This window comes from Pelophylax lessonae, assembly GCF_965119305.1.
Source record: "Pelophylax lessonae genome assembly, chromosome: 5".
In the NCBI taxonomy this organism is placed as follows: Eukaryota; Metazoa; Chordata; class Amphibia; order Anura; family Ranidae; genus Pelophylax; species Pelophylax lessonae.
This window is the reverse complement of record NC_138772.1, coordinates 65672639-65685938: the sequence shown is the minus strand read 5'-3', so window position 1 is coordinate 65685938 and position 13300 is coordinate 65672639. Positions and strand designations below refer to the sequence as shown.

The 13300-nt window shown below is 45.2% G+C and overlaps 1 protein-coding gene across 1 annotated transcript in view; it reads left to right on the top strand.

Annotated features, from left to right (window-relative positions):
• C1QL3 (complement C1q like 3) overlaps positions 1–12606 on the top strand; it is a 93855-nt gene extending 81249 nt beyond the window's left edge. The window contains exon 2 of the mRNA XM_082257311.1: positions 12111–12606. Coding sequence (XP_082113437.1) covers positions 12111–12290 — 180 coding nt within the window. The 3' untranslated portion in view covers positions 12291–12606. The remainder of the gene's footprint in view (positions 1–12110) is intronic.
• Positions 12607–13300: the final 694 nt, after the last annotated feature.

The following is a 13300-nucleotide window of genomic DNA, read 5'->3' as shown; positions in this document are numbered from 1 at the left end:
AAATCATCAATTCCAGGACTTTAATGTTTTTAATAGCATTGGCTGTATGTTTGGGGTTGTTGTCCTGCTACAGAATACATTTGGGGCCAATCACAGGCCTCCCTGATGGTATGGCATGATGGGTAAGTATTTCTCAGCATTGAGGATACCATTAATCCTGACCTGATCAACTTCTTTGGTCGACCATGGCGAGTCCTGTTCAGAGTGAAACCTGTCCTGTTAAACCCCTGTATGGTCTTGGCTACAGTGCTGCAGCTCAGTTTCAGGGTCTTGGCAAACCTCTTATAGCCTAGGTCATCTTTATGTAGAGCAACAATTCTTTTTTTTCAGATCCTCAGAGAGTTCTGTGCCATGAGGTGCCATGTTGAACTTCTGGTGACCAATATGAGAGAGTGAGAGCGATAACACCAAATTTAACACACCTGCTCCCCATTCATACCTGAGACCTTGTAACACTAACAAATCACATGACACCGGGGGAGGGAAAATGGCTAATTGGGCCCAATTTGGGCATTTTCACTTAGGGGTGTACTCACTTTTGTTGCCAGCGGTTTAGACATTAATGGCTGTGTGTTGAGTTATTTTGAAGGGACAGCAAATTTACACTGCTATACAAGCTGTACACTCACTACTTTACATTGTAACAAAATGTAATTTCTTCAGTGATGTCACATGAAAAGAATAAAATATTTACAAAAATGTGAGGGGTGTACTCACTTTTGTGAGATACTGTATATATATATATATAAATAAATATATATATATAATATATATAAATTCTATAAAGGGTGAGCTGAAAACTCTTCTTCTATAGTTATATTGTGCAGGAAATGGTAGATTTAGGCTACAGTATCGGTGAGTATTGATCACAGTCACTTGCTGCGAATAGGTAAAATAAACAGGAATGTGACCTAGATACAGAGCACAGTTTGATATTAGCCGTGTGAGCAGACGCAGGATACATAGGGAGGGATGAAGGGAAAGGATGCAGAAACATCTTACAATGCCACTTTAGTCTTCCCATCGATTTGACATGCAAACCACCAAAAAATAAAAGTTAGGTCTCATTCACAATGGCGCTCCGGCAGAAGAAATCATCTGGGAAGCATGTACATTTTCTATGCCTCCCAGATGATGTTTTTCCTGCGTTTAGATATCCCTGCTTTAACCCCTAGGTGCCGAGAGCAGGCAAATATGCGGCCTCTCAGTGGCCGGGCCTTGGCGCAAAGCAGCCACGTATTTGCATGCATTAGCGCCTATAGAGCAGTGACGTGCGGTGAGGTCAGTGGCTGGTGAGGCACTGGGTAGTATCAGAGCCAGATACAACCCCCACAATATTTAGTGAATTAACCCCCACATCACCATATAGTGAATAAACCCCCACAGCGTAGCCGAGCGCTGTGAGATGTAAAATTTTACCTTCATCTTCAGCCAATTGGCTTACGCTTAAAAACCTGCACTTCAGGACGCAGGCAGTCAATCAGATTCCTCCAGAGAAATAAGCGTCTGGTAAAAGGAATCTATTGGGCGGCAGATTTTTAGTTTTTATTTCTGCATTCTGTAACAGCCCTGTAAATGCTGAGATTTCACTGATCAAGTACAGGGCTTTACAGAATACAGAAATAAAAAATAAAAATGACCAGGGGGAACCCGGGGGAACGCAGTTCCGGCACCTCCAACACTGAATGTATTTAAGTGCAAGGGGTGATGGGGTGTGCTGGAAGGTCTATTGATGATGGCCGCTGGATCTATTGTCGCCAGTGGGGATCTATTTTTGCATGGGGGTCTATTGTTGCTGGATGAAGATCTATTGTTGCTGGGTGGGAACTTATATTTCTGGGGAGTCAGTTGTTGCTAGAAGGGATCAACTGTTGAGAGAGAGGTCTATTGTTGCTGGCTGCTGGAGAATTTAATGTTGTTGCTGGTGGTCTATTGTCTTGGGGTGGATCTATTGCTGCTGGGGTGGTATTTTGTTGTGGGGGGGGGGGGGCATTGTTGTATAGGTGATCTCTTGGTTCTGGGGGTCTATTGTTGCTGGCTGCAGGGGATCTATTTTGCTGCTTTTCTTGTTATAATTAACAAGTTCAATACACCACAGAATGATACTTGGTTCTGTGTTCTCTAAAATGGGTGATACTGGGAGGTGGGTAGGGGGTGAGACCAAGGGATGTGCTTGGGGGTGGGTAGGGGGTGGAGACAAGGGGTGACTCAGAAGGGGGGAGTTCCTGCACCTATTCTCTGAGAAAAAAAGCCCTGAAAATGACACTGTTCTCTATATAGCTACCAACAGTCCTCATTTTTTTAAAACAAGTCCTTATGTTGGTTAAATTAGTAAACTATGAGAAGTAATGAAAGTGCCATATATAATCTATATAATAAAAGAATAGAACCTGAACCATTCTCTGATTATATAGATTATATTTGGCACCTTTATTAGTTCTCATAGTTTACTAATTTAACCATAAATTAATTTAGCATATGTAAACGGCGTTCAAACCACAAATGTGAGTATCGCCATGAGCGTTAGAGCAAGAGCAATAATTCTAGTATTAGACCTCCTCTGTAACTCTAAACATGTAACCTGTAAACATTTTTAAATTGTTGCCTTGTCGCCTATGGAGATTTTTAAGTACTGAATTTTGGTGCCATTCCACAAGTTTGCGCAATTTTAAGGCATGACATGTTAGGTATCTATTTACTTGGAGTAACATCATCTTTCAAATTTTACAGAAAAATCGGGCTAACTTTAGTTTTTTGTTCTTTTTTATTCATGAAAAATAAATGTGTTTGAAAAATTGCTGCGCAAATACCGTGTGAAATAAAAAGTTGCAACAACCACCATTTTATTCCCTAGGGTGCTGAAAAAAATATATAATGTTTGGGGGTTCTGAGTAATTTTCTAGCAAAAAAATTATGATTTTTACATGTAGGAGAGAAGTGTTAGAATTGGCCTGGATAGCAAGTGGTTAATTACCATAAGCAAGTATTGTACATATAAATATTATATATTGTTTTTAAGGTAATTTACTATATTTTAAAAAACTGTACTCAAGCAGGTGGCTTAACGGACAAATTACTGAAGTTTGAGGTTATAACTTCAAAACAGTGATTTCACAGTAAATATATATATATAGATAAATAGATAAATAAAAGATAAATAACAAATTAGTATGTTATTACAACATATAGCATAATAATATATTATTTTGCTTGATTAAAAAAAGTACCTTTTCAGCAGCAGCAGCAGCAGATTCTCCCTCTTAACTGTGTGAGAAAAACATGGGATTATGGGTAAACCTTATACCCATAAACCCATGTTCTTCTTTGTAGTTAGGAGGGCTGGGCTGGAAGAGAACATTTGTCTTTTAGACACATGCCCCTTTCTATGTCACTGCAGTGAGAGGAGAGCCTCAACTGCATTATTTTTATTGGACAGCTTGGACCAATGGGGCTTTACTATTGGTCCAGGGCTCCAAGCTATCCATTGAGCGCAATAAATCAGAGGTGAGCTCATCCTCTCAGTCTGCTGCAAACAGCTTCTGACAGGCTGTGTAAGGAGCCCCATATCTCCGGAACCATAGGAGCCAGGAGTCCCACATTTTGACCAGTGGTGGGGTAGAACCGAGCTACGACCCTCGAAGCTTGATCATATTTTTTATGTTATGTTCATGGCAGGTGAGGCTCTGCCTTTTGTTTTTTACATACCTTCTCTTCCCCACATCCCAATGGAGGGCTAGGAGAGCTGCCACGCCCCACCATATCAGTTTCACCGTCAGCTACATCTCATAGGTTTCCCCAGCCTGGAAACTGAAGTTCAGGATCTGCGCATTGACTGGTAAAGTTCTTTTCTTTGAGGCTCTGCCTTCCCCTGACTGCACGTCCCTGCGATAGAGCTGTGCCAAAAATGCAGTGACTGGCTGCTCATGAAAAGCTCCTGACCGCTGCTTGCAATCGGGAGTTTTCTCATCATGTGACCGCTGTGACAGCCAATCACAGTGGTCACATGGTCACAAGCCCCACCCCGCCACCCAGAAATAACAACCCCTTAAAGCGCCGGCAGGAGTGGGTGCTAAAAGGCTAAAAAAGGTTTAGCCGTGTTTAGGTCATCGTTTGGAATTCTGGACGCAGGGCCGGCCTTTGGGGTGTGCGAGCTGTGCGGCCGCACAGGGCGCCATGGGCAACAAGGGCGCCGTGCGGCCATCACAGCTCGCAGAGGATCAGGCTGAGCTGTGTGAGAGATACACAGCTCGCCTCACTGCAGCAATAGGTGATCGAGGCACGGCTGCACAGCAGGAGGTGAGCGGCGACTGCGGCCTGGACAGGGTTAACACAGGCCGCGGCCGCTGCTTACCTCCCGCTGTGCAGCCGTGCCTCGATCACCTATTGCTGCAGTGAGGCGAGCTGTGTATCTCTCACACAGCTCAGCCTCCGATCCTTCCACGGAATCCACGCTGACTTCCTGCCCAGTGCCCACACATCGCCGGGAGTGTGGTCGGGCGGGAGGAGGAGAAGGGGCGGGGCGAGGAGGAGCTGACGATCTCTCCTCTGGCGTCAGTGCAGGGAGGGAGGAGAGATCGTCAGCTCCTCCTCGCCCCACCCCTTCTCCTCCTCCCGCCCGCCCACACTCCCGGGGATGTGTGGGCGGGAAGTTTAAAGAAAAAAAAAAGGTGCAGACAACGTAAAGTAAGTGACATCTCTCTCCTTCAAAAAATGTAAGGGGGGGGGGTCTGTGTGAGGGAGGCTATGTGTGGGGGTCTGTGATGTAAGGGGGGGCTCTCTGATGTGGGGGGCTATGTGTGGGGGGGGGGTTCTGTGTGGGGGGGGGGCTTTTTGTGGGGGGTCTGTGATGTAAGGGGGGGCTCTCTGATGTGGGGGGCTCCGTGGGGAGGGGGGGTCTGATGTAAGGGGGGCTTTTTGTGGGGGGGTCTCTGATGTGAGGATGTGAGGGGGGCTTTGTGTGTGTGTAGGGGGTCTCTGATGTTAGGGGGCTTTGTGTGGGAGGTCTCTGATGTGCGGGGGGCTCTCTGATGTGGGGGGCTCCGTGGGGAGGGGGGGTCTGATGTAAGGGGGGCTTTGTGTGGGGGGTCTCTGATGTGAGGGGGGCTTTGTGTGTGGGGTCTCTGATGTGAGGGGGGCTTTGTGTGTGGGGTCTCTGATGTGAGGGGGGCTTTGTGTCGGGGGTCTCTGATGTGAGGGGGGCTCTGTGTCGGGGGTCTCTGATGTGAGGGGGGCTTTGTGTCGGGGGTCTCTGATGTGAGGGGGGCTTTGTGTCGGGGGTCTCTGATGTGAGGGGGGCTTTGTGTGTGGGGTCTCTGATGTGAGGGGGGCTTTGTGTGGGGGGTCTCTGATGTGAGGGGGGCTTTGTGTGTGGGGTCTCTGATGTGAGGGGGGCTTTGTGTGTGGGGTCTCTGATGTGAGGGGGGCTTTGTTGTGGGGGTCTCTGATGTGAGGGGGGCTTTGTGTCGGGGGTCTCTGATGTGAGGGGGGCTTTGTGTCGGGGGTCTCTGATGTGAGGGGGGCTTTGTGTCGGGGGTCTCTGATGTGAGGGGGGCTCTGTGTGGGGGGTCTCTGATGTGAGCGGGGCTTTGTGTCGGGGGTCTCTGATGTGAGGGGGGCTCTGTGTGGGGGGTCTCTGATGTGAGGGGGGCTTTGTGTCGGGGGTCTCTGATGTGAGGGGGGCTTTGTGTCGGGGTCTCTGATGTGAGGGGGGCTTTGTGTGGGGGGTCTATGATGTGAGGGGGGCTTTGTGTGGGGGGTCTATGATGTGAGGGGGGCTTTGTGTCGGGGGTCTCTGATGTGAGGGGGGCTCTGTGTGTGGGGTCTCTGATGTAAGGGGGCTCTGTGTGTGGGGTCTCTGATTTAAGGGGGGCTTTGTGTGGGGGGTCTATGATGTAAGGGGGGCTCTTATGTAAGGGGGGCTAAGTTATTAGTGATCATAAAAAAGAAAAGTCAAATAAAGTGCAAAAAAGGTGCAAGAAAATTTGCGCGGGGGGGGGGGGGGGGGCGCCACGGGATTAGCTCGCACAGGGCGCCTGATCACCTAAGGCCGGCCCTGTCTGGACGCACAGTTCTATTTTCTCCAAACACAGCTGCACCTAAACACAGGTAAACGAACAGAAGGAATGGCACCATTACCTGCATTTAGAAAAAAATGTAAACGCAGGTTTAACAGCACCAGTGTGAATGAGACCTAAATATGAGTCTGCTCCAAACATGATACATTGCTGACAGCTGCTTCATATCCTTTGTATTGATCATTTTATCACTAGTATCATACAATATTCTTTGTCATGATTAGCCACTTGCCGACCAGCCGCCGCAGTTATACGCCGGCAGGTTCCTGCGAATCGCCGTACCTGTACGGCAGTCCGCGGGAGCGGTCCTGGGGTCGTGCGCCCACTCACCAGCTAAGAAGGCGATCCACGGGGCCGGCGGCCGTGATTGCTCCCTGTGAAGAGAGAATGGCGGTCTGCTGTTGTAAACACAGCTGACCGTTGTTCTCTCAGGAATCAATACAGAGCTCCTGTGATCCTCCTATTTAGGAACACAGGTCTCTGTATTGATTTCACAAGCTTACCCCCCCCCCCCCCACAGTTAGAAAATACCCACTAGGCTCACATTTAACCCTTTTATCACCCACTAGGTTAACCCCCTTCCCTGCCAGTGTCGTTATTACAGTAACAGTGCATATTTATAGCACTGGTTACTGTAGTGTCACTGGTCCCCCCAAAAGTGTCAAGAATGTCAGTCAGGGGTTCGATCTGTACACCACAATGTCGCAGTCCTGCTAAAAAATGCTGATCGTCGTCATTACTAGTTAAAAAAACAAAAATAATAATAAAAATGACAAAAATCTTTCCCCTAGTTTGTAGACATGATAACTTTTGCGCAAACCAATCGTAATACGCTTATTGGGATTTTTTTTTCCAAAAATATGTAGCAGGATACAAATTGGCCTAAAATGATGAAAAAATTTGATTTTTACATTTTGTTTTTGGGAATGTTATATAGCAGAAAGTAAAAAATATTGTTTTTTTTTTTCAGAATTGTCGCTCTTTTTTTGTTTATAGCGCAAAAAATAAAAATCACACAGGTGATCAAATACCACCAAAAGAAAGCTCTATTTGTGGGAAAAAAGGACAATAGTTTTATTTAAATACTGCGTCACATGTCCGTTAAAATAATGCAGTGCCGTTTTGCAAAAAATGACCTGGTCATTAACCGCTTGCCGACCGCCGCAAGTACATATACTGCAGCGGTCAGCCCCATGCAGGCAAAGTGACGTATAGGTACGTCACTCGCCTGTGAGCCAATAGGGGGCGAGCACGCGCCGCCGGAGGCGTGCTCCCGCCCCAGGTCATTCACGGACACCTCTGCGCGAGTGACCGGCGGACCTGATGTCCGCCGGTCACTCGCAATCATCCCTTACAGAGGGAGAAAGGCTGATGTAAACAAAGCCGCCTGTCATTCTCCCTTGTGTAACAGCAGAGATCATATGGTCCTGCTATGTAGGATCGTAGATCTCTGCTGTTACATGAAAAGCCACATCCCTGCACAGTAAGAAGCACGCCCCTAGGGACACACTTAGCCCCTGCATCACTAATAAAGTTAACCCCTTCCCTGCCAGTGTCATTTTTACAGTAACAGTGCATATGTATAGCACTAATTACTGTAGTAATGTCACTGGTACCCCCAAAAGTGTCAAAAATGTCAGTCAAGGGTCCGATCTGTCCGCCGCAATGTTGCAGTCCCGCAAAAAAAAAAACGCAGATCGCCGCCATTACTCGTTAAAAAAAAAAACAACAAAAATGACAAAAATCTTTCTCTTAGTTAGTAAACGCAACAACTTTTGCGCAAACCAATCAAAATACGCTTATTGCGATTTTTTTTACCAAACATATGTAGCAGAAAACAAATTGGCCAAAAATGTTAAAAAATTTAGATTTTTAATTTTTTTTGGGGAATTTCATATAAAAAAATGTGAAAAATATTGTTATTTTTGCAAAATTGTCGCTCTTTTTTTGTTTATAGCGCATGATCAAAAAAACGCACAGGTGATCAAATACCACCAAAAGAAAGCTCTGCTTGTGGGAAAAAAAGGACGTCAAATTAGTTTAGGTACAGCGTCGCACCACCGCGCAATTGTCCGTTAAAGTCACGGAAAATAGGGCCTGGTCAGGAAGGGGGTAAAATCTTCCGGGGCTTAAGTGGTTAAAGGGGAAAATCCTTAGGCCCAGAAATGATTAGCACCTAAAAATGTTACGTTTATCCACGAGTGTCATTACAGCTGAACTCCAGATAATCAGATCACAACGGAAATGCATACGTGTGAATCTTGTAGCTGCCAAAGGATGTGTAATTGTCAGTTGCTTTTGTGACCCAGCACCCACCCCTGCCCCCGCCCCTGCCCACACCTCTGATTGGACAATGAAGGAGCAGGAGCACCTTGACTTGTCCATTTGCAAGCATATTTACATAGTTAGGGTCCTTTCACATGGCACGGTCCGTTTTTTTTTTTCCGCTCAGGCACTTTTTTTTTTTTAAACAGACACGGATAACACTTTTGTAGGGTCCGTTCCATATGTCCGTTTTTTCATCCATAAAAACTGACATAATGTATGTCTATGGGATTGCGGACGTTAGCGGATGACATCCGCTGTTATCCGTTTTTGCGCCCGTTCCGTTTTTTAAACGGAGGAAAAATAGGGTTCTCTTCCGTCTCAAAAAACGGAACCGAACGGAATGGACGCAAAACGGATGTCAGTGGATGGTCATCCGCTAACGTCCGCAATCCCATACGGTGAAAGGACCCTTAAGCCCCGTACACACGTACCGATGGTCGGCATACAAATGTTCCTCTTTTCTCCCCGGGATGTCGGTGTCTGCTGAAAAGTGCAAAGACAGCACAAGGACAGCACAAGAATTTTGTCCGCCGACTGCAGAAGTGATGTCATGTAATGGTTAACTTTCCCTGTGTTTTCTATTTTCTGAGCATGCCCAGTCTTGCAAATCTGCGGTCTGTCGGCCGAATTCTGTACTGACACGCGAACAATCGTCCGTTCTGGTGTCTGCAGACAAAAATTTTCATGTTTGCACGAAAGACTTTTGTCCGCGGATTGTGCGCAGACATCTGTCGGAGGCACCATACTAACACGCGTACAATCGGCAGATCTTTCGTCCGCCGACGTTTGTATGCCGACGATCGGTACGTGTGTACGGGCCTTTAGACTGACAGCACAAGGGACAGGAGGTTGAAGGAAATCTTTGCACTAGGGACAAAAAAAGCCCAACATATCTTCTAATCCTTCCTCATTTAAAATTAAATTTGTTTAAAAATTTAGCGGAATCCTCAAATAGGCCACTGAATGATGACGATTTAAAGCGGAACTCCACCCAAAAAGGGAAGTTACGCTTTAAGGCCTTCTTCCCTGCTTCTATTTTACTTTCTTTTTTTTTTTATTTGGGACAAATCTTCACTGCTGGTATTGTATTCAGACAGCCGCAGCATCCACGGCTATCTGAATGCCTGATCAGTGATTGCATCTGATAGAATACAGTCACCCTGCTGATAATTTTCCCCCTGGCTTAGTCAAATTTTGGCCAATTCAGCAGGAGACAGTAGAAATTCAGTTTTTGCATCCGCACTGTATAAACCCAGATCACATTTACTTTACAGCCAGGAGCTTGAGCTGAACCCTTCACTTTCTGGACGTACTATGTAACTACTGAAGTAGTTAAAGCTGCGGATGAATTTGCTTACATTTTGCCTCCCCCCATTTAATGTGTTATTTCGTTTTAATAAAATGTTTCAGTTTTCTTTACATATCTTATATAAACTCAGAAACATTATCATGGGTCTCTTTTCTTCACTATGAAATGCAGGCAGATCACGGCTGGTGGGAGGGACTGGCAGGTTATACATAGCTTCCTGAAAGCATCACGGCTCCCTGCCCCAGTACTACTCTCAGTAGCCCTCACTCAGTCCCGATGTAAACAGTCAGTTGGCTCCTGGGAGAAGTCATGCAGAATGCCTTGATAGGGGAATGCCAGTCTGAAGGAGTGGGTGTTCCTAGACAGGGTTCATTTGCATGCACACTGCCCTAGGCCATGGGTGCTCAACCTGTGGCCCTCCAGCTGTTGCAGAACTACAAGTCCCTTCATGCCTCTGTCTTTGAGAGTCATGCTTGTAACTGTCAGCCTTGCAATGCCTTATGGGACTTGTAGTTCTCCAGCTGGAGGGCCACAGGTTGAGCGCCCATGCCCCATAGCTCCCAACTGTTCCTGATTTCGAGGGACTGTCCCTGATTTGGAACAAAGTACCCTTTGTACCTCTTTCCTTCTCATTTGTCCCTCATTTTGGTCTGATCGATATAGTTTTATATAAAATGCACTATTTATCTTTCAAAGGGTATTTTGCATTTCTAAACCTTTCATCCAATTTCTAAATGGCTGCATTTGTAAATTTCAAAAGCCAATATAAAGGAAAAGTTGTGGTAAAAAAAAAGAACTTGTGGGTTTAACTAATATTTTTTTTGTTTAATTCTCCTTTAAGGGGGTGTGTCTTATGCCTATATACTTTTGCTGATAGGTGTCCCTCGTTCCCATCTCAAAAAGTTGGGAGGTATGATACCCTAGGCCAGTGGTCTCCAAACTGCAGCCTGGGGCTGGATGTGGCCCTTTGCTTTCCTTTTCCAGGCCCTTGGGACACTATTCCCCCCACTGATACAAGGCACTATTTCTTCTGTCACTAATACCAACAATTGGGAATTATTCCTACCACTGACCCCAACAATGGGGCACTATTTTGGCCACTTACACCAATGATGGGACACTAGTCCTTGCCCTAATACCAACAACGCAGGACTATTTCTCCCATCAACACCAATGATGGGGCACTATTCCATCCACAGATACCAACAAAGTGGCACTATTTTTCCACTGACACCAATGATGGGGCACTATTCTGTCCACAGATACCAACAACATGGCAATATTTTTCCCACTGACACCAATAGTGGGGCACTATTCCTCCCACTGATAACAAAAATGGGGCACTATTCATCCCAATGACACCAATGATGGGGCACTATTCCATCCACAGATACCAACAACACAGCACTATTTTTCTCACTGACACCAATGATGGGGCACTATTCTGTCCACAGATACCAACAACGTGGCACTATTTTTCCCACTGACACCAATGGCGGGGCACTATTCCTCCCACTGATACCAATGATGGGGCATTATTCTTCCCACTGATACCAATGATGGGGCACTATTCCTCCCACTGATACCAATGATGGGGCACTATTCCTCCCACTGATACCAATGATGGGGCACTATTCCTCCCACTGATACCAATGATGGGGCACTATTCCTCCCAATGACACCAATGATGGGGCACTATTCCTCCCACTGATACGCCAAATGGGGCACTAATCCTCCCAATGACACCAATGGTGGGGCACTATTCCTCCCACTGATACCAAAAATGGGGCACTAATCCTCCCAATGACACTAATGATGGGACACTGTTTCTTCCCCTAATACCAACAATGGGGCAATATTCCTCCCACTTATACCAATGATCGGATATTCTTTACTCACATTGACGCTGGGGCATCTGCTACTCACATTGGCCACAATCTAGCCTCCCTAAAGTTTGAAGAACAGTAAACTTTGTTCAGAAAGTTTGGAGACCCTTGCCCTAGGCAATGCTGAGCCTCTATGACTGAAAGAACCGAATCCAGATAATGAATGGGCGGGCAAGAGACAAAAAGACTGGGGAGGAAGGAACTAAATGATGCAGCTTCTTATGCACATTGTGAGAAGCTCATAGTGTGCAGTTTCAGTACAGTAGAGGAGCCTGTACCACTGTGCAAGGCTGAAGGTAAGTCTAGAGTTCAGCTTTAATCTCTCTGGTATGAATAGGGTACCATGTACGCCATCTCTAATAACAACTTGCTACAAAGAAGACAAATTGGCTTCATTGCCAGTTCCTTTGGCAGTCACTGTGTGCAGTCTTCTTCATGTTAAGCTGTCTCTTGGCATTGAAAGCACTTTTACAGACATTGTGAATGATTCAGCTTTGTTTCTCTCTTGTTCAGGTCCGAGCCAGCGCCATTGCTCAGGACGCGGATCAGAACTACGACTATGCCAGCAACAGTGTGGTCCTACATCTAGAGCCAGGTGACGAGGTCTATATCAAGCTGGATGGTGGAAAAGCCCACGGGGGCAATAACAACAAATATAGCACATTCTCTGGATTTATCATCTATGCCGACTGAGAATACCTCAATTTCTGGAATAAACTATTTGACTATTTTGACCTTCTATGGCCCTGTTGTGATGAACTCCACGGGCTGCTGACTATAGTGGCGACAAAAAGACGCTTAATCAATATGGGGACCATGCGCACTCTGGAGATCCACTGCTACCTGAGTAACGCCTCGAAAGACATCAAAATATCCAATCCAATATATCCATATATGTTGTACAAGTTACACAGATGTGTCACCCCCCCTTACCGCCAAAGCCAAATTTCCTTGTCTGTGCCTGTGTGAATGAAATCCTACACAGTAAAATTTTTGTATATAAAAAAAAGACAGAAAAAAAAATCCCCAAGTATATATCAATCTATATCCTATATCTTCTCTGTTATAGCCATCTGTCAGCTTTGAACTTTCTGGCCTGTCTGCCATTGGTAATGCTTGGAGTGGACTTGGTGTATGGTGGAAGAATGGTCTTCCGGCTCTGTTCTGCAATAATAAGAGATGCTGGATGGTGGTTCGTTAGCTTCAGAGACTATACCTAATATAAGCACAGTAACAACTCTGAATAATGGTGGTAAAAAAAATAAATAAAAACGCCTAAAACATGAAAAAAGATGGTATATTGGTTGCACATAAAACCATGAAACTATTGTATATTCTGTCAGACTTATTTTAAAATGCATATATAAATGAAATTAAAAGTGGCTAAATTTGTTCATATAAAGTTTATATTTAATACCGAATAAGCACATTGTATTTTATTATATTTATTTGTTATAGCAGTATTTTATTCTGTTGTTCAAATTTATTTTCTGCGCTTATAATCGCAGACCTGTTACATCTGTATCTCTAAACAGATACTTTTCAGGCTCGGTATATTCACACCAAGGCATCTATTTATAAAACATTTGTTGGATGAATGCCTTAGGCATTTGTTCAGGGTGTACAAATGTTCCCCGTATTTTCTGTAATAGATTCATTCCTATGATCATCAGCTCCATCTATTGACCAAAATGTGTAATCAT